General features: G+C 42.2%; 1 protein-coding gene across 4 annotated transcripts in view; it reads right to left on the reverse strand.

Annotated features, from left to right (window-relative positions):
- RABEP1 (rabaptin, RAB GTPase binding effector protein 1) overlaps positions 1-22610 on the reverse strand; it is a 53770-nt gene that overhangs the window by 28194 nt on the left and 2966 nt on the right. For 2 of the 4 annotated variants that reach the window (XM_083479224.1, XM_083479225.1), the window contains exons 2-3: positions 3032-3157; positions 910-1113 (exon numbers count right to left, since the gene is read on the reverse strand). In XM_083479224.1, the coding sequence (XP_083335350.1) occupies positions 910-1113; positions 3032-3157 (330 nt within the window). The remainder of the gene's footprint in view (positions 1-909; positions 1114-3031; positions 3158-22610) is intronic. The other 2 variants (XM_083479226.1, XM_083479227.1) reach the window with 1 other exon arrangement.

The raw sequence follows: 22610 nt of genomic DNA on the forward strand, positions 1-22610 counted from the left end.
GCTGACAGTCAGGATCCAGCAAGATCTGGAGGGCCAAAAGTTGCCCAGTTTATCTACTCCGAGTGGCAGCAGTCCTCCAAAGCCTCAAGAAGAGGATGGCCTACCCCCAGTCACAGAGAAGCCAGAAACTGAACCTGGGCTTTCTGCATGAAGAGCAATGCTCTACCACAGAGCTATGGATCCTCTCCACCTTAGGAACATACTTCCCAAGCAAACAAGTAGGGTTCATAGGTCACACTGTTATATATTTAGCACATTTCTCACTTGCTATTCAAAAATGTTCCAGGCTTGACCTGTCCCGGAACTGTAGGGACCCCCACTGAGAAGACCCTCTCATATGTGAAACCTCTGAGGGCAGTGGAAATCAAATTAAAAACTGGCCTTCCCTGCCAATCTTAAATCCAGGGCTGGTCTACAAAGATGGAGGTGACAGTTCAGGAATTCAGAAGGCAAATATTTATTTCTTTTAACTTCTGCTGTATTTTTTCCCTTCTGCTGATTGTTTCATAGTTTTGTTAAATACACAAGACTATCTCTTTTCTGCCATTTCTAACTTGCTTGTGATTGAGTCTCTCTCTCTCTCTCTCTATATATATATATATAATTTACCTACATTAGCATTTGAAGTAAACTTTAAGAAAAACAGGACAATAATTTGCTAAGTACAGTATAATTAAATGCAAAATGAGTTTGGGGGCTGCAAAAAGTATAGAAAGCCAGAAAACATACTGAAGAATGACCTCAAATGTCAACGTGAACCTTCCAACGTCAAATAATACACTCTCGTTTCTACAAGAGATATCTCAAGCATGTGGTTTCAGTGCTACTAAAGCAGTGGTTTGGGGATCAGCGATATCACTGAATATGAAACTTTTTTGATAGCAATTCACCCATTTCCGTCAGTCCCACCTTTCATGATAGCCTGCAGAGAAGCAACCTCTTCCTGCCATTGCCTCTTCACTTCATCAATAGCTTCCTGCTTTGTATTTTCAGATACTGTTGCAATGGCTTTAATATTCTCCATTTCAGCCTGGGCTTCCGTAAGCTGCGCTCGCAGTTGCTCCAGATCATCCTGAGCAGCCTGAAGTACTGCATTTTGCCTCTTCAGATCCTCTGAAATGAAAAGTAGTTCCACTTAAAAGCACAATACATTAATGCAGAGGTTCAAAGTGAAGCCAAGGGGACAGAACTCCTGCTGTTCCTCATTTTAGGCATAAATGAGTCTGTAAACTCCACACTTAGCTTACTGCTTCATCTAACCAAGAAGATCACTGGCATCTCACTTATGCCTCTACCATGCTAGGAGTGGGAATATTTACCTTATGCTCAGCTATATATCACAAAAATAATTATTCCTTTGGCTACGAAACAGAACTTCCTAGTACAAGAACTTCTGCATTACATCACTGCCATACAAGTTCCCTTTCTCCCTTTAGGATTGGTGATATAAAGCTGGCGTGGGAAGCCTCCAGTTCATGGGCCTAATCTGACTCACCAGGCCTCTTAATCTGTCCCGCAACACTCTCCCTTGGGCAGAAGGTAGATCAAACCTACTGTTAGATTATTGGGTGATTTGCAATAGATCGGGCAAGGCGGGGAGATTCTGAAGCACAATTGTTTTAACAATAGCAAGAAATCGATATTTTCCCATGTAAATTAGATTGATGAAATGGAGCAAGCTAACTAGGAACAGACTTTGGTATGAAAGGAATATGAGCTCATTCAGTTCTCGTATTGGTACTGATTCCTGTACAGAAATAAATGCCTAGTCTCGGAATATGCTCATAATATCCTGCTCTTTAAATCTAATTATATATTTTTCTTTGGTGGCTTTGGTTAGGGTTCTAGTACAAAATAAAGTAAATACCACCAGTCTGAAGTCTCCCCACCCCTGTCACACACCTTCCCCTTAGGCCATGCCCCTCACTTGTACTATTTTGCAGCTTAGTCATACATCAACAGATTGCAGCATTTTACCTCTGCACTGAGAAAGGGCTTCCCATTTCTCACCACACAGCAGGGAAGCCAAAGTGATAAAGGGAAGAAAGGGAAGGGAAGGGCGTGTGAATGTGGTGCGAGGGTTGGTCCTGCCCACTTTGGGAACATGCTCCCCACTTTCCCTGAGAGATTTCAACACGTTGGGGGGGGGATGTTCCCCATCCCTGGTGTAAAAGCTTTCCCAAACTTTCCATCTGTATAGGAAAGTGAAGTCCAAAGTAATATACAAGTAAAAAATTCCAGACAGATCAATGATTATCATTAATGTAGTGGTTCAGGCTTCTTTGGAATTTCTAAGGGCACATATTTAGGAGTCATGGGAATTTAAGTAGTAGTCTTATCTAATTTGATAAGGGCATGAGTCAGACCTGTCTGTGTACTGTGACCCGGAGCTTGCCAAACTTCTACCAATATGCCCAGGGTGTATTTCACTCATAAAGCCACCAAAGTTTGAGTCTGGTCTCAGATCTTTTCGTTACCAGCTCTCTTTTCACTACCAACAAGGACATTCTTTATCTCCAATCTTGAAGTCTGCGATACAACAGTCAACACAAAAACAATGAATACGTTTCCTTAGTAGTCATGGCACTTCTATCCAAACAAATGGGATCATCAGCTCCCCATGGAGGTTTCAGGATGACACCAACATTTCCAATCAGTTGACGCTTCCTGAGGTGTTCTCTAAACTTGCACAAAGAAGCTGAGCTAAATATAGCTAGACATGTAACTAGATACATCAACCTAATCCACAGGTGTCCGGTGGCTTTACCCACATCAAGAGACAGAAGCAATGAATGCAAGCACTATATATCCCCATTTTAAGGTGTGATGTTCTGTGTCGTCCCATATTCTGGTAGTGACTCATTTTGGAGTGCACAGTTGTGACATTCTGCAAGACAACAACGCATGTAGTTGAAACCTCAAACTCACAATGTGATAAAACGACACCAAATTAAAATAGCTTATTTGTTCAGTTACTCTAAAGACCACATGCATGTCTACAATTTCTACATTCAGTAAATTTAAGTATTACCTTCTTTAGCCAGATACAGCTCTTTAAATTTTGCCCTCTTTTGATTAAATTCCTGCTCACGGTGCTGCTTCGTGCGTAGAAATTCAGCATTGACTTTTTCCAGTTCTGCTACTCGTTGAAGGAGAGCTAAAAATGGGCCAATGGGGAGAAAAAAGGCACATGACCTCGACAATCAAACGAGCTGCATTTCATCACTTACTCACTAAGGCAAATTATTCTTCAGAAAGGAACATGGCAAAAAGCATAAAGGGTTTGTCCAGATTGACAGCTTTGCTCTTGGCTAGTTTAATGCTTTAGATACTAACTGGTTTGCAGGGCTAGCACAAGACATTTCACTGCCTGAGGCAAAAGACAAGATGTGCCCTTCCAGTCAATAGTCTCTGGGTTGGCAAATGAACCTTAGTTTCACCAGTAGGACATGAACAGCATCCTCCAGTATGTCAGAAAGTGACAGGTAAGTTTTGGAGGTGTAGAGCAGGCCACAGAACACACATCGTCAAACTTCTGACTACCATTCTCTGCACCCCCAATACCTGGTGCCTGTGGCAGCTGCCTCACACTACCTAACAGTAGGGCTAGTTTGCTAGTTTGTGTTTTTTAAAGCAACAGATGCCCTTATGGACTGCACCACCAACTCTAGCCCTCATGTCTTCCCCTGGACTAGAAGGAACCAGCACAGGTTAGTATGAATCCTATCTGACTTTTATCAATTATTTGACTTTTGGAAGACACCTGAAGGCAGCCCTGTATAGCGAAGTTTTTAATGTTTGATGTGAGTGGCTGGGGCAACACAGTCAGATGGGCAACATATAAATAATGGGGGGGGGGGTGTCCTGTCCTGTTTTATAGTTATCATGTTGTGACAAATCAATACTTAACCCACTGCAAAGCCTTCACTTTGAAGCACAAAATATGCAGGGTGGTAATCCTGTACACAGAAGCTGCCTTTGCTTCTTCGCTTACATTAGGGAAGAGCCATAGCTCAGTGGTACAGTACATGCTTTGCAGAAGGTCCTGGGTTCAATCCACAATAACTTCATTTTAAAAGGTGATAGGGAAAACTACAGCCTGAGACACTGGAAAACTGTTACCGTATGATATGTCAGGATGATCAGGTGCATTTTACATCCTTTTGCACCTCTCAGATCAAAATGTATCAATCACTCTCAGTGTGGCAAAGCACTGTGCTGCAGAAAGCAAAACCCACCAGGAACTGACTTCTGTAATTTTCCACTGTGGAGTTTGTGACATGGCTACTATTACTCTGTAAAACACTGAAGCCCATTTTATTCTATCCTACTACAGCGATAGCTCGGTTTACAAACTTAATCCATTCCGGAAGTCCGTTCTTAAACAGAACTGTTCTTAAACCGAGGTGCACTTTCCCTAATGAGGCCTCCTGCCGCCGGTGCCCTTCCACCGTTCAGATTCCGTTCATAGACCAAGGTAAAGTTTGCAAACCAAGACACTACTTCCAGTTTTGCAGAGTTCATAAACCGAATAGTTCGTAAACAGGGCTGTCCTTAAACCGAGGTATCACTGTATACATATCTGAATAAAGTGTTCTATTTGCTTCTTATTTTGCTTCTTTAATGCTGGTCAAATACTGTAAAAATAAGTATTTGATTTGATTTGCTAGCACAATAAGAGACAGTACTGGGCTAATGGTCCAACTTAGTTCACCAGCTGTGAACAAAACTGAACATGACCATAGTTGGACATATTGCCACAACTGCAGCAGCACGTTTTCAAGTGTTAACAGAAATTAACAGAATTATTATTAATACTACTACTACTACTGCCACTACTACTTACTACTACTACTACTACTACAATTTCTTACCCGCTGATCAACTTAAGGTCACTGTATTAACACCCCAAGAGGGTCTTGCTTCTCCCATGGCCACAGCATTTGATTCTACCAGAAATTAGGCATGGCTTTGTCTCTCAGCTGCCCAGTTAGCAGCCTGCTTCTAGCTTCTAACTCACACATCTCAACTACAGCCTTGTCTTTCTAACTACCAGAAATCTGAGGGAGGGGGGTCCACCCACTTACCCTCTAGCACAAAGCCACTTCTTTCATTTACCTTACAGAACCATGCTTAGGTCATTACCAAGAAACATGCCTGGCTACTCCAGCAATTGAATTCTTGTTGGACCCAGGAATTAGGATACCAGGTGCAGCCTACCCCTCCTCCACCTCACAATAATACCTTTCCAACCAATATTCAAAGTTCTAAGTCACACTAGGCAAGTAGATTAACCACAAAAAATTAACCAGCTTGTATCCTGTTTCTATTCTGAGCACCACTTTGGCTCCTGCTAAACCCTGCAGTAAAACTTTCAAATAACAAATGCACTTCAAGGTGCTTTAAGTATTAAATACCCATTTCATATATAATAGGGGGGGAATTCAGAAATGAGTTCATACAGTAAGCATGCATCCTATCTTTAAGAAGAGAAGCACCTGCACACCTATTCTATTCAATCATCTAAACCTTAAAGCTCTATATCTCCTCTATGGTGCCTCTATCAACCACAGAGAAGGTGGCTGCTATCAGGAGAAGGCTGCTTCTACCTGCCATGCTATACCCCCTGTTCTAGATGCCTTCATATGGGAGTACCTGTCAGAACTGAGAGGGGGTTTCTGGGTCTTTTAGGTCTGATATAAAAATTGGTGTACATGGATTTCTAGGTACTAACACCATCCACTTTTAGACTACTATAGGATAATATTAATTGTAAGCGTCATGCTCTGAAATTTCTTTTGATATGTTCTAAATTAGACCGGGCAACCTTTTCTTACCTGAGGGCCTGATTCCCTTGGGCACCTGCTTCTGGGCATCAAATACCCTGTGGGGCTGGGGGCCAGAGACAACCTTGCCAGGTAGGCAATTTTCATACGTAATTGGGACAGAGATACAGGCAGATTAGATATCACGGCACTACCCATTTAGGCTCTATCATGCCATGCACTATATTATATTCCAAGCAGCTATCTCTGGGTTTTCAGTCAATTCATGGAGAAACAAAAACACCATTATCACCACACTCTTTCTATTGACATCCTGGTCACCTGCAGTTCCCAAGGTATAAAAGAGCTGAGATTAAGAGACTTGCTTAGGGCCACTCAGAAATATCAGGGTTAAACTAGAGGCTGGGGAACATGAGAATTCTCAAGTCAAAGTGACTTAGGAAAAAGCATCCCAAAATTAACTGTTCTGCCAAAATAGTATCAGGCATGAATATTGAAACAGAGGACTGTCCCAAACCTCTCTGAACGATCTGAAATATGAAACAAAATTGGTGTCACTATTTATGTAGTTTTCCATCTTAATATTTGTGCAGCTGTACTCTCACAATTCCACAATGTATTACAATCTTCCATATGTAATTACAGTGGCTATGTATATAGTAAACAAAGCTTGGTAGGCCAAGGGCACTAATGCAATACCATCTGACTGAAACAGGAGACACAGAACAAGATGCTTTCTAAGCACTGGAATGAGGTTGCTATGGGGCCCACAAAATTCATGCTACATAGGAAAACTTATTTCCTACGATATCACTCTCATTCTGCTTTGTTTTTATGTCCAAAAAAAGCTTGTCATACCAGTTTCTCTGAAGCAGACTTCTTATTACTGGGAGCATTTGTACCCTGCTCTTCAGCCAAGAAGGCTCCCAGAGTGGCTTACATACAATTAATTAAAACAAGACAGTCCCTGACCACAGGTTTATAGTCTTAAAAAATACAACACACAAGACAAGAGGGAAAGGAAGGAACGAGGAAAAGAAATCAAACTCAGGCACTCATTCTTAAATGGTTGTTCTTGTAATGACCAGCTTGTGTAGATCAGTGGTAGCAGGTACCTGATGGAGCTGGGCTTTTGGCAAAGATGGTAGAATGAGCCCTGATTCCAACCTCTCCCACTGAGGCAGTCAGATGGAACAGCAGCTCCCAGGTGACACTTGAGGGACAGGATTGCTGATGCAGCTGGCCTGTTCTAATTCAAGAATTCCTATTACTACTTTTTCCTTTTTCTCCCTCCCCCCCCCCTCTCTCTTTGCATAGAGCATCTCTTACCACCCAAAGTCTTAAATTCTACTTGAGCCCTCTTAACATGGAATCTGGAGGAGATATTGACCTCAGGAAGGAGACAAGCTGCAAAGAGGCTGGAGAAAAGAGAGTATAAAAGGAAGTGCATTTCATGGTATTCAACTCACTCTGTTCACAGCTGTTCAGGAGCCAAGCTGTTGCTCAAACCCATGGATGGGGAACCTGTGACCCATCTGATGTGGCCGGATGACAACTCCCATCATCCTATCATTGGTCAATCTGACCCAACATCTGGAGGGCTATAGGTTCCCCATCTCTGGTCTAGCTTTTGGCTAGGAAACACGCACACCACACACACAACGACTTCCTTTCTTATTCTCCTGGCCCTCAACCGGCCAGCTGAGTAACACAAGAACCAGTTTTGACTATGCCACATCTTAAAGATGTGTGCCAGCACCAGGATAAACAGCAAATAAGGGAACTGGCTCACACCCCAAACCAAAATCCTCATACTCTAACCTAACCTAGAGAAGAGCTCTTTTTAAGTAGCAGTCTTCTTGTAAATTGGTTAAGCATAATGAAGTATGTTGAAACACTTTCTGAACTGTGCTATGAGAAGTAACAACAGACTTCATTCCTCCCACAAGTTCTGAGTGATGCTTTTCAATTAATTTAGCAATTAAGAAAGTGTAGGTGAAAGAAGAGACTGAGAAAATGCTTATTTGAAAGATAGATTTAGTTCAGGCACTTCAGTGCTAGACACAGCTCTAGTTTAAGCATACTCAGCATTTGTGCCTAATTAGAAAAACAAAATAAAATTCAGATTTAAAGAGTCTTTAGGTCAACTCAATCTTGGGAGTTAGGGGCTTTGGTAAAGGTGCTTCATGAATTCCCATTCTTTCAGTTTCATGAACTCTCCACTCATGCTTTCTTGTCCCACTCACTCCTGGAATCCAAATCTCAACTACCACTTCTTCCAAGGATGGAAGGAATGAGGAAATAATTGCCTGACTGCCTAACTTTTGTTAGGGCAGAATCCCATGGCCTTGGGTCAGCCTCCTACTTGAAGCTCCTCCTTGAAGCTGTGGACACTACACAGAAGACATAAAGAAGATTTTCTGAGAGCATGTCCAGTTAGATGAGAGATGCTATACTCTGGCCCTGGAGTAGGAACACTTGTTCTGGCCAAGACTGAGGACAAGGAAAACCACACCTTTAAAAGGGCATGAAAAGTAATAGTAGGAGAAACACCATTTCCTCCCCACCTTCCATCCTGTTGACATGAGCCCAGCACAGCTCTGGATTTCATGGTCCTGGGGTTTTACTCCTTTGCCTGATTTGGATTGCTCTACTTGTGAACTTAGTTGGAGGAGGGGGGAAAAAAGTCTTTCACATATGCAAAGAACTGGGAAACAGATGTTATAGATAGATAATGTCAGCTATACCCAATATATTTGAAACTGGCCAGATTTCAATGGCAACTAAAGTTTCTAGTTTTGCAAAGTACATGAAGGCCGCTCCAGAATTTAGGCACAGCTAATTATCCATAGAATTATTTTTGAGCACAGTCTGATTCCAAATTCACAATACAGACATTTTTCCTGAATGCAACAAGAACAAAACAAGCCATCACAAGTTCAGAAGAACTTAAGTGTAGCTGGACCAAACATTCTGAATGAAGACTGAAAGCCATCTATTGAAACAATAGTCCTGAAGAGTAGCTATGCTGGCTACAAAACAATGAGTTCTGTGCCACATTTGAAGGATGATAGATGTATTGCAGCACACCACACAGATGGCCTCCAGGCAATTGCAAGGCAACCAATGAGTTTTTGTTGGCAACCTTCATGCACATCTTTCACACATAAAATGTTTTGAGCCTTCACCCTATTAAGGAGATTAGAGGTCGGGGGTGACTTTGAAATCAAGAAGGAAAGATATAACATTCCAGAAGTATTGATCTACAGGCCATTTTATGCCAAAGCTGATAAACAAGTCTTGCCTTTGCCCAACTGAGCCTTACTGAAGTATGCCAGGCCCTAGAGCAGGGGTCTGCAACCCGCGGCTCCGGAGCCGCATGTGGCTCTTTTACACCTTTGCCGCGGCTCCGGGGTGGATACTAGTGAGGGGAGGAGGCGCATTGTGCGCCCCAACACTCCCCACTGTGGCGGGCGCTGTACTGGCTGTGACATCACATGGGGGCGGTGCGTGCGTTAGTCACGCACCGTCCCGACGTCACCTTCCCGCCCGCCCGCCCGCTACATTGTAAGGGGCATGTACGCTGGTCACTGCATTGAAAGGGGGCATGTACGCTGATCACTGTTTTGAAGGGGAGTGAAGAACACACACACAAAAAAAGGTAACTTGTTAATTTAACGTTTATTTCTATGAGGAGGAGTAATTCTGAGGGGTCAAACAAATAAATAATAAAAAAGTGACAAAAAAGTTATTTTTTTAATGACGAGTTTTGCGGCTCCCAGTTTTTTCCCCCTTCGGAAACGGGTCCAAGTGGCTCTTTTTGTCTTAAAGGTTGCAGACCCCTGCCCTAGAGCTATCAAATCATCAGTCAGTGTGATCCATAAGATACCATCCTGTATCTCTCTGGGATCATGCAATTGGACCACTATGATAACCCCATGCCTCTCAATTGCATCATTTACCTACCAGAGCCCTGTATTGTGCTTCTGTCTCAAATTATTTATTTATGACTGAAATAGACAGAATGGATTATTTGCTTTCCATCTCATAGACAATTTTGCCCAGTAACTGCCAGCATTTGCTTCTGGAAAACCCTCAGCATTTGCAGCACAAAGCATGTTTACTCAAAAAATAAAACTTGTTCATCCCTTTAAAGCCTCAGGATGAAAGGAAGCAAGTGTCTGACATGTGTAAGAATGGCTCTCCTCTTTCAGGATTCCCTAGCAGCATGAAGGCATGAGAAGCCCTTAACCATCTCTGAAGTTTGTACTATAAACTAGTTGCCATCTCAGCTACCTATGTAAACTGGCCCACAAATTAAGGGAGAAAATTTTCTAACGGCAGGAAGATTCTGTTTCATTTAGTTTTCTTCTTAATAAAAATTAGACTTGCCCCCCGAAAGGCCTAGAATATATTCTCACCCACAATTCAGATTTCAAATGGGCTATGGTATCACAGTTGAACACTTCGGCTCCCATCACCCTTTTGGTTCTCTGTTATGAGGATTTATGTACACATAATCATTCAAAGGCATTATGAAGCTATATTGCTTTTCTTGTCAATCTCCCTTTGCTACCATAGCTCTAAATTGTGTAACAGTCTTGGGTAGTTTTCATAAGGTAAAGGTAAAGGTACCCCTGCCCGTACGGGCCAGTCGTGTCCAACTCTAGGGTTGTGCGCCCATCTCACTTAAGAGGCCGGGGGCGAGCGCTGTCCGGAGACACTTCCGGGTCACGTGGCCAGCGTGACAAAGCTGCTCTGGTGAGCCAGCACCAGCGCAGCACACAGAAACGCCGTTTACCTTCCCTCTATAAAGCTGTACCTATTTATCTACTTGCACTTAGGGGTGCTTTTGAACTGCTAGGTGGGCAGGAGCTGGGACCGAAAGACGGGAGCTCACCCCACCGCGGGAATTCGAACCATCGACCATGCGATCGGCAAGCCCTAGGCACTGAGGTTTTACCCACAGCGCCCAGCGCCACCCGCATCCCAGTTTTCATAGGGTAGGAGGCAATAAAAAAATAGGTTAGGATGGATTTTTAAGTCATACAGTAACTTGAGTCGTCTCTTTCAAAACAGTTAATGGGTGAAAGAAAGTCCCTCAGGGCTTGTATTAACAAGGATAATAATCTAGATTAACTAAAGATTTGGAATGAAATCATATTAATCTCTGTATGAACATTCAGTTTAGAGGTGAAGCAATTTGACTTCGCCTGATTTAACTCAGAGAAAAAACATGAATATTCAGAGCAAGGCCAAATTAACTGGATAATGCTTTGTGTGTTTTATATGTGAATTGCTACCAGATAATTTGCTTTGCATTGCTTTGCCTTCCAGCAATGTACATGCGCTTCTGTGTCATTCCTGCTCCTACAACAGACCCCTTTGCCCCCCTTGATTCTGTATTCTTCTATAATATCAGGCCAATGCAACTGCATAACCATATACCAAGCAGGGAGAAAACACACACAGGGACTGGTCACTTATTCCAAGACAATGGCAATAGCAAAGGCCCATATATGATACATGCACAGCTATTCCTAAGAACACAAGGATCCTACAGAGGGACGAGAGGAGACAGTTACTGATGTAGTATTAAATGACTGTAAGGGAGCTGGTAGCACCCATGCTTAGAAACATCAGAATTTCAGCAACCAACCCATTTACTTTGTAGCAGCTCCATGAATGCCAAACAGTTCCACAGCCTACCGGTATATATTATACAGTGGTACCTCCGGTTATAAACTTAATTCGTTCCGGAGGTCCATTCTTAAGCCGAAACCGCTCGTAACATGAGCCGCACTTTCACTAATAGCGCCTCCAGCTGCTGCCGTGCTGCCAGTGCGCGACTTCCACTCGCATCCCAGGGCAAAGTTCACATCCGGGAGCCTCTACTTCCGGGTTAGTGGAGCTCGTAACTCGAAGCATTCGCAAGGAGGACAGTACGTAACACGAGATTCCACTGTACTGGGTTAGTCTATAAGCAAGTAGGTGAGAAGGGGGTTGTCTGTGCATCAGTGACAATCCAGTTAAGGTCAAACAAAATATTCAGGGGGGACAACATGGGTGTGTGTGGAAGTACTAACCTTAAAATCAGAAACAGTTTACATACCTGTCATGAGGTTACCTTTGGATAAATTACTAAACTACTTTGTCCTTCCCATAGGCAGCAAAACAAGCTACATAACCATCAACAGAGTTAGGAGTCTTGTTCCCAACTGCAGCTCTCTATGTCATTTCTCATACTGTTCCAGAGGGTACCCCAGACCTCAAGAGAAGTTTTGAGAGGCACGAGGGGTGGGGCGGGGTGGGGGGGGGTGAGCTGGGCAAAAATCAAGGGCCCTGCCTTGCAAATGTGGAAGTGCTTCCATTAGAGGGGGGAAAACCCACTATGGGATGCAACCTCTGTCATTTACTATTTGTAATAAGAGTTTTACTCATATATATTTAAGGACAACTTTAAGCAAGTCTCCCATGGCCTCAGTCCCATGGGAACAATAGGTGCTTGCTCTATTGGGTTTCTGATGACTTGACAGACTGAATTTGCAGCCAGGCAAACAGGATTGTTGTGAGGCTGGATGAGACACAGAACACCTTTTGCTTAAAGACAGCACTTCAGAAATTTTAAAACACTGAAATGAGAATGAGCTAAATTGTGCATCAAGAACGGAAACCAAATAGGATAGCACATTTTTAAACCAGATAATATAAAATAAATGAATCATTAAAAATGGGTTGTCCAACACAATTTAGACACATTTACTATGAATATTCATTTTTTCTATGTATAGGCTTTAAAGGGGGGAATAGAAATCTTTGGTAAATCTCTTCACACACATATCGCCCAACACCTTTGACTACAAAGGGGCCGTTCTGCTACTATGAGAAGGGTGTGTAGTATTCTCCCCTCATCCAATTTTGCAAGGTGTCAAGATTCATATAGGCTGGGGTTGGCATAGCCATCAGTTGACTTCTTTTCTGACCACAGTCAAATATTGTCAAATATTCCATTATGTCATGAATGCCCCTATGTAGATAGCAGCTTCCCAGTTCTGTATTTTATTATAGCACCATTTGTTCCCAAGGGAATGAGTAAGAGCTGCTTGCCCCCTAGACCTGCAATAGATACAGGCAAATCTAGCAGCACAGTAAAACTTCTCTTACTGGCTACTCACTTACATTTCCTGATCACTAGTAGCTACCTGGTATTTTGCAAGAGATCCAGGGCAGTCAACTTGCCCAGTGAGCAGAGGTTACAAACTATCACAAGCTATAATGCAGCAGCTTGCAAGCATATGAAGATAGTAGAATATGATCTCTCGTTATTTCAACAGCACAACTGTCTTTGTTCCTCTCTTAAATCACAGTGGGAGAAATAAAGTTGAAAATGAGGTTATGCTAACAATATTATGATGAGCAGAGACCTAGAAAGCCACAAACTGCTTTCTAGCCAACTTTTACATCAATGTAGAGAATCTTTGTTTTTTTTGTTTAAGTGCAAGAATGCTTTGCTTCATGTGTGCCAGTACAAATTGTATTATGCTGTCCTGGGTCATTAGGCAAACTAATAATAGATAAGCAAAAAACAAGGGTCATACTGCCTTACAAAGTATATTTATGGGTTCTCCTGAAGAAAAATACATGTATAGGGTACTGGCTTTCTTTTAAAATAACAGCCACGGAACAACAGTTATCACAATTATCTTAAACATGTTACAAACAGCTAACAAACCCGCATAGGGGCTTTCATAAGACAACTTTATATTTGGTGGTGCAATAATATGATAAAAAACAAGTAAAGTTAGTTTCAGGAGAAAGGGGCAAGCTTCTTATCCAGGGATCAACAATCTGGTTATTCAATGTTTCTTATCCAAAGGAAGTACTTGATACTTGCTCAACTGGATCCAGTCACAAGGCAAACCAAGGGTTCCTTACAAATGACTTTCACATAAAAAGTGTTCAAGAGCAAGAAAAGAGAGGCCTAGGAACTTTCGATGTGGTATTTCCAACTTATAACCACTGAGGCTAAACCATTCAGTAGGAGAAGGGAGAATGTTTCAGTGTTTGTGTTTACCAATCTGCTCCTGGTTATGAACTGAAAACTGTAAATTCTATCCAGTCTATGTTAAAATTCACAGATTTGAAGAGGATCCTAAAGAAACAAAGATTTTTGCTGGATCTTCAGTTTTCTGCATTTCCTTCCTATCCCTACAGCCAAACTGTTCCTATCTCTCTATGTTTCCTTCCTGCTTTTGTCAAACAAATTAAAAACTTAGTGGTGATTTTTTTAAACTGCACCATACAGAACCACTTAACTGAAACAATTCATTCCACACATGAATTTTATATTTCCTTGGCACAGAAGAGAAATCAACAGATCAGAACCTCGCACTTTAAAACTAACAGCCTTTCCTTTCAGTTTGGAACCCTATGAGAATCAGCTCTAACTTCATTAAATTCTTAAGAGAATGCTGTTGTCATTGTCCTTGAACACCTGATAGCTTTGGAAAAAGATGCACTTTCTTAGAGATAAACATGTTTCCATAGGTTACTGAAATCTAGGGATTAATATGAGCAACCCCACCTCCCTCCCACATATTTGTTTGAAAGAAGGTTGTCAAGAAGACAAACCTTTCAAGTTACAGCCCAAACCCCAATTGTCTATTTGCCACTGCAAGGCTCCAGTGCCCAAAGTAACTGGCTGATACCAGCAAAGTACAGTACCCTTAAAGCCCCGTATCATGAAAACCAAGAGGCTACAGACTAAAACTACAGCACATGATGTTTCTCACTGTGAGGAAATTGTCACTTCTTGAGGACAAAAAATGCATACCCCAGCTGCAAAGTCATCATCAACAGAGGAAGAGGGAAGAAGCAAGTCTGCTAAACCAAAAATTCAACAGTATTTATCTCAGTCTTTATCATGTGCTGTCTTATGTGAAGATCTGGACTTTCCATGACTGAAAGGAGTTGCATCCAATGTCAGTCCTACTCAGAGGAGACCCATTTTAATTAATGGACCTGACTAACTTAGGTTTATCAACTTCAGTGGGACTACTCCAATTAGAGTTGGATATAGCACAGTTTATTTCCATTTGAATGTTTACCATACTGTATTATTATTTAAATGTGCAGACCACATTTAACATCCAAACATCAGAGCAGCATTTTATTTTCATACCAGCTCTGAAAGGTAGGTTATGGTAACAGGAAAATGACTTGTCCAAGTGCCTTCCCAAATGAGTTTCATGCCCTATCAAACTATTTTGCAGCTGCTAAGGCTTCCATGCTGCCTCATCCAACATGTCAGCCCAAATCCAGTAAGCCCAGGGACAAATGAGCATACATTTGACGCCATGTATCACATCAGAAGCTGCTTTTGACATTCCTGAAGTTGCTCTGATAGCTTCCGGGACAACTCAGTAGAGCTGTTGAAAGTCCTGATGTATGCAAGAATCATCCTGATCTCTTCTTTGCACTGAAGTCATACTATCTATATCATTGTTCAAAACTCCCATTGTTCCAGGTGCGTTTTGCAACAGGGAATTTCATTAGCATGGGCAGTTTCTGAACTCTGAGCGCAGTACTGTGCCTAAGATTTCAGATTAAAACTGCAGAGAGTTGCAGTTCATTCATTTTCAGCTTTGTATTTTTGTTATAAAAAAGCACGCCTAGACATTTCATTGTTGTGCCCACAACCTCAGTTTAAGGTGCCATTTAGCTTTCATATCTCAGTTTCTAACACTGATCTATATCACTGTTACACACATCCACCATGCAGTTGTATTAGTACCAATCAAACTGCTCACATACAGTAATCATCTACGGAGGCATGGTGGAAAATTGCACTCAGCTAGAGAGGGGCAGGCTTCCTTATTTCACTTTTCCCAGTACATAGAAAACCTTTGGCTGGAAATCCTGTGAATCCATCATTAAGACTCTGATCTTTGTCCATTATTTCCTAGCAAAAACAGGAACATACTATATATATGGTTTTCTTTAACTCTACTTTATCCCCACTATCACCATGATGTATAAGCAACTGCGCAAAATGTATAGGCAATTGCACAAAGAGCACAGCGAAATCATCCATCAGAAACATCCCTCTATTTGGAGGAATATAAGATCACCTAGAGTAATGACTATCGTATTTTTCGCTCTATAAGACGCACCCGACCATAAGACGCACCTAGTTTTAGAGGAGGAGAACAAGAAAAAAAGTATTCTCTCCCTCTCTGCGCAGCGGCTCTTCAGCGAAGCGGCAGGAGAAGTGCAGCCCCTTCCATTTCTCCTCCCGCTTTGCTGAAGGGGCACTGCGCAGAGAGGGAAAGCTGCACAGCGCCTCTCCAGCGAAGCGAAGCCAGGAGAGCAAGAGGTTGGTGCGCACCGACCCTTCTTGCTCTCCTGGCTTCGGGTTGCTTTCGCTGAAGCCATGGAGCCTGCATTCACTCCATAAGACGCACACACATTTCCCCTTACTTTTTAGGAGAGGAAAAGTGTGTCTTATAGAGCGAAAAATACGGTACCTCTGGGCAACCTCCAGTGGAAGAATGAAAGGCAGAGAGGAGATAGTACGCACATGTTCCCTAGAACTCCTGATCAGGAAACGGGCTCAGGATATGTAGCACAGAGTACTGACAACTGTGTCTCACTGGCAAAGGCAGGGAGGGGTGGAGAGCAAGAAAGAGCACAAGTTTCTGCTGTCTTACTCTCTCCTAAGCTAGCACCCTACGCTCTAACTCTAGGGAAGTGAGATAGAGCAGCCACTGCTGTAAAAAGACAGCACTGCACTAATGACAGTTACCTCTAATGGCTAGCTGCCCAAGCTTCTCAGTGCATGGGAGAGATGCTGGAGAGCAAGCAGAGGAGTGTGGTTGAGGGGGTGGAATATCTGATTTTTCTCGCTCTTAAAACACCCAGTCACATTACAGGTAACTGAACAGCAGGAAGAGCTAACCACAGAACTTGTGAGGGTGGGTCTTAGAATCACCAGCTCATAATAATATGGAACACATTGTTTCCCCCCAAGCAGGGCTGGCCCAATACATTTTGGCACCTGAGGCAGATCCCAAAATAGTACCCCACTTCCTGCCAGGGAAGAAGGAGTAAGGGAAGATCTACATCAGAAAGAAGAGGAAAGAAAATCAACATCAGGATCTGCTGCTCCAGAGGATCCGGCCAACCGAAGCAGCCGCCTCACCTTGCCTCATGGATGAACCAGCCATACCCCCTAGTAATTATAGAGAATGATAAAGCTTTTACATAAAGGCTACAGTACACCCAGGGAATTCACTACTGCTTTTGAATAGCACCCTGAAGATATCCTGAAGTAAGCAAAGAACATACAAAATTAGTAGCTGGACAGGCCATTGGACAAAAATGTTGCTCTTCTTCTTCAGGAGATGATAAGAACAAAATCCACATTTTCCGATAAAGAAGTTGCTTTTGCTATGAAAACAATTATAAGACAAAAAGATCTGCTGCATATTTCACTTTTATTCTTTGGCTATTGCTTTCCAGCATTGCAAAAATCCTTGTAGGCACCCAAAATGTCAGAAAACTAGAAAATACTGCAAGGTGGAATGCTCTTGTTTCATCTACCCAGCCATGCCCTCATCCATGATACTCCATTTCATCTCCTTTCTCACCTAGTTTTTCCTTTTCTCTCCCAACAATCTGTCAGCAGTCCACTGCCACACTCAGTTCCTACTAAACTGTTTTGGCAACAACAACAAAAACACCCATTGGCACTTTTCTTCTTCTTCTTTTTGGTACTTTTGCAAACATTGAGGTTTCCCTAAAGTCTGCTAATATTTCTCTCTTGTGCATAGATAGTGCCATTTTGGCTACATGAAGATACACATTGACCTCTAAACTACAGAAACAGATTTGGGGAAATGAAACACAAATGGGGCAAGCCAATCTCAGAGGTAGAAAGTAGGATAGTCATAATAGCTGCAAAAATCCTTCAAAAAACCCAGTGCAACTGTGGGAATGATTCCCCACCCTACACCTCAAGGATCGGGAGAGGGACTGTGGACAGTTTTGGCACTGCATTTCAAAAGCATTCCAAGCACCTTAGAAGTGCAGCAACAAACTGATATACTGCAGACTTACTCCCTGAAGAAGGGAGAAGGGGGCTTGTGTTGCCGCTGCTTTTCCAAATACTTTGGAAGAGCAATGTAACTGTAGGAGCAATCCTTACCTCACCCTGCTATCCAGGTCCAAGTTTGGAGTTGAGGAAGAGAATAGAAGATTGCCCTTGACATTGTATATGGGGACATAGCACTAAGCCAGGGACACAATCCTTTCCTTTGGGAGAGAGCAGGTTGCTAGCGACCACAAATTTTTGGTTGGCCAGCAAGGCCCACAAAAAATTTCTGAATCACAAACACATTAAATCTATGAAGCTCCAATCAGTCATAACAAGCAACTTCACATAAAATGCGTTCATTTAACTTTCTCCACTTAATTGCTTCACAAGAACAACAAACTGAATACACATTAAATCCTGTGATTCACTCAAATGAAACACTTCGTTTCAGCTTGAAAAGAGACAAGAAGTTCAGCCAACATGCTGCTATAGTAGTTTTACATGCACTGCTACCCCAATCACCTTGGGGAGAAAACAGGGACACTTGAAGCCAGGATTGACCCAAAACAGGTGGTGGTGATAGCAGGGAACAAATTTGTGAGTGCTGGCCTCCCTTCAGGAGAAGCACGCCAGGGAGCAATTGCTTGCCTCAGAACCAGGACCCATCAGGTCCCATGCAAATGGTGGCAGGGTACCAGCCCCCATCCCACCATCATTTGACATTCTGGGGGAAATTATGTATGAAGTCCAGCTCTCTGTGAACTAGTGCAACCAACTGCTGAGATATACAAGAGATAGGTGACCAGAGCAGATGCTGCGCAAGCACCCTTCTCAAGCCTAATCTGCAAGTCTGAATTACAGTCACCACCCTGAAATAAATTGTACAATTCCCTAAAACTCTAAACAGAATGATGATATCAGTATGTTTCAAATAAATAAAATTCACATTGCAAGATGACCTGTACACGGCCACCACTACCATCTAACACTGTATACCAGGACCCGTAAATAGCTACCCACCTGTGGTGTCACCTTCAGGCAAGTAGGCAGGGAAACTCTTAAATTGTGGTTCTTCCTACGACCTTTTCAGGCCACCCATGTGCCAGAAATGACTAATCTATACATGTGGGCTGGCAAGTGAGTAACTTCTATAAACTTAGGCTGAAGAAGTTACAAAGCTGGGCAGTAGTTGAAACCTCACGCATCTCTTACCAGCAACTCAGATAATGTTGCTTGTATCCCTGACCATTTGGTCCTGCTGGCTGGGGGTGAATCCAACAACATCTGGAGCGCAACAGGTTCCATGCACTTGGCCTAGAGTGCCAGACTTCAAATGGAGAGATCTAGATTCAGGTCCACACTCAGCTGTGAAACTCACTGGGATGATCTTGTGGTTTGTCACCACCTCTCTGCCCAACCTACCTCACAGGGTTATTATAAGGATAAAGGTTGAGGAAAGTACTATGCATGCAGTATTGAGTTCACGGGAGGAAAGTGGGGGATAAAATATAGTTTTGTGCCCTCATGAGTCATTCCAACTGCAGCCACCAAAAATTTTAAAAATCATATACTTTTTTTAAAGGATGTGATAATGTCAAATTCTTATTCTAAACCAATTAAAAAAAAACCTCTGTTCCAGTTAACATTCAACAGAGGCTTTTGAACAACAGTTCTGGTCCTGTTGCAAATGAACAAAAATGAAGGTTCAATCTTCTTTTCAGTTCAGATTTGGTTGATGTACTGCATAAAATATAATTTGGCAGCTAAGAATGCACTACAAGTAAAGATCAACAAGTATAATTCTCTGTCTATAAAGATATTTGCTCAACTGCATCCATTTCCCTACAAAGAATTATCCAATCTTCGTTTCTTGTTCTCCAAAAAACATGCCACTGGTCAATCGTGAAGTGATTAACTTTCCCCCAGAATGTCCTAGGTTAATATTATGAAGCTTCAGTAAAAGTTTTCTTACAGAAGTTGTTATAACTGCCTCGCCAAACACAAATAATCATAATTACCTGCCCAGATAAATACAGTACCTCTTTCAATTCTAAAACAGTATGTTAGGTCACTTCACTACATTTAGTTCATCCAAGTGAACTCCCTGACCTTAGTGATATATTTCTTACACAAACCTGTCAACTAAATTCTTTGCAGCATTTCTGGCCCTGCTCTTTATATACATAGGTAGATCTTCCATAGGCTTTTAATTAGTGTACTAGAGGTAAAGGAGCCACTCTTCTTGAATAAATCTATGACTACCATTGTCCTACCACAAAATTCCTACAACACCAGCAGGTTATCATTGTTGTGCTTTTTTTTTTACTTTTCATAGAAGAAAAACTGAAAATGTTACCTTGCAAACTGATGCCTCAGTGGGACCTTCAATGTGTACCATTCCAGTTGCAAGTCCTACATTGTTCCACATAAATTCACTCAAAAGTCTTAGGCTGGAGCCACAAGTGTACAAGCTTACATTTTACACTCCCTGTCTGCATTAACATATTGTGAATGGTTCAGTATCTATTTATTCAGATCACCAGCCAGTACTAAAGATGACTCATACTAACAGAGTTTTAATAGAGGCATAAACTGAATACATTATGTTTTCGGCCCCAGTATAATACTTCACATTATGCTGTTCTTAGGAATAGTAATATTCGAATAACATCCTTTCTCTTCATCCCACATACTTACTTTTCCAGATTCATCCCTCTGAAAATAGGCTTCCCAAATCTTTACATAGCTAGTGAAGAGGGAGAGTAGAGCAGGCACATTAAGAAGCTCCAAAGAAAAGACTACCTTAAGGATCTTTACATTCTGGTATAAACGGGCTAGGTGAGGGCCAATAAACAGAAGCTTATTCCAGACAAGACAGAGGTGATTCTGATCAGAAGGGAACAGACTGCAGAACAGGGATGCCGTCCATTTGGGATGGGATAGTACTTCCCTTGAAGAATCTGGTTCACCATCTGGAGGTACTATTGTATTTGGTTACACAGGCGGCAGTGATGGCCCAAAGGGTCTTTGCCTGTCTTAGGCTAGTATGCATCATTTGTGAGGATGTCAGATCTGGCTACAGTAACATATCCTTTAATTACATTCAGGATGTATTATTGTAATGCACCCTATATGGGTTTCCTTTTGAAGAGTGTTAGGAAATTTTAAGTGATCCAGAAAATGGTTGCAAGGATGTTAATGGGCCCATGGGATAACATTATACAAGCCTATCTAGCCTGGTGCTCTCCAGGATGCGCTGGCTGTGGATGAATGGAGTTTTAGTCCAAAACTAGGCACCAGTATGGTGAAAACTGTTGCAATGATTCTCCAACATCAACTTCGTAGGACTGGTCAGGTTGTGTGGATGCCTGATTATCGTCTTCCAAAGCAACTACTCTATTCCAAACTTAAAAATGGAAAGTGTAATGCTGGTGGTCAACAAAAAAGGTTTAAAGACTGTCTCAAGGCAAATCTAAAAAAATTATACTACAACTGGGAAACACTGGCCTGCAAGCACTCCAGTTGGAGAACAGCCTTCACCAAAGGTGTCGTGGACTTTGAAGACACTCAAACTCAAAACGCAAGGGAGAAATGTGCTAAGAGGAAGGCATGCTTGGCAAATCCACACCGTGATCAGCTCCCGCCCGGGAACCAATTTCCCCACTGTGGAAGGACGTGTGGGTCCAGAATTGGCCTCCACAGTCACTTACGGACTCATTGTTAAAACTGTGTGTATGGAAGACAATCTTTCTCGGCTACGAGTGATCGCCAAAGAAGATACCTATCCAGCATCAGCTGCACTGGTTGCCAATTTGTTTACAGGTTTCACAGTCAAAATAAAAAAATTCCTTCCAGTAGCACCTTAAAGACCAACTAAGTTAGTTCTTGGTATGAGCTTTCGTGTGCATGCACACTTTTTTTATTTTGACTATGGCAGACCAACACAGCTACCTATCTGTAACAGGTTTCACAGTGTTAGTAATTCCTTTTAAATCCCTAAGTGGCTTGAGTCCTGGATACTTGAAGGACCACCTCCTCATGCAACAGCCTGCCTACTGCCTAAGATCTGATGAAGTGGTCCTTCACACTGTCCTGCCTATGGTGGAAGCACCGTTTTCTGTTGTGAGGTACTTTCTGATGTAAATTATTAGATGAGTAGGGTAGACATTCTCATAGAAATAAATCCATATTGCCATGACAGGTATTGTCAGTCACATAACCCTAAACTCTGTGTTGCTACTTTATTCTCAGGTACCAAGTGTTCTGTACTGTTTGCTAGCTCCACCCTTTCTTGGGAAGAGACAGCTGACTATTGTATCACTCTTCAGGATTAATGCAGTTTACTCTGCCATGGGGCTGTATTTGAATGGTGTGAAGAAATTACCTATGATCCAGGATGCAGCAGCTGAACTCCTGACCATTTTAACCAGAGAGAACATTATGTAGCTATTATTAAGGAAGAACACGTACCTTGGTTTTTGAACAGCTTCATTTTTGAACATTTTGGTTCCCAAACACCACAAACCCGGAAGTGAGTGTTCTGGTTTGTGAGCTATTTTTGGAAGCCAAATGTCTGATGGAGCTTCTTTGGCTTCCGATTGGCTGCAGAAGCTTCCTGCAGCCAATCAGAAGCCGTGCTTTGGTTTCCAAATGTTTTGGAAGTCAAACAGACTTTTGGAACAGATTCTGTTTGACTTCCGAGGTAGGACTGCATTGCCCATTTGCCTTCA

The sequence above is a fragment of the Podarcis liolepis genome, assembly GCF_965112155.1.
Source record: "Podarcis liolepis genome assembly, chromosome: 16".
In the NCBI taxonomy this organism is placed as follows: domain Eukaryota; kingdom Metazoa; phylum Chordata; class Lepidosauria; order Squamata; family Lacertidae; genus Podarcis; species Podarcis liolepis.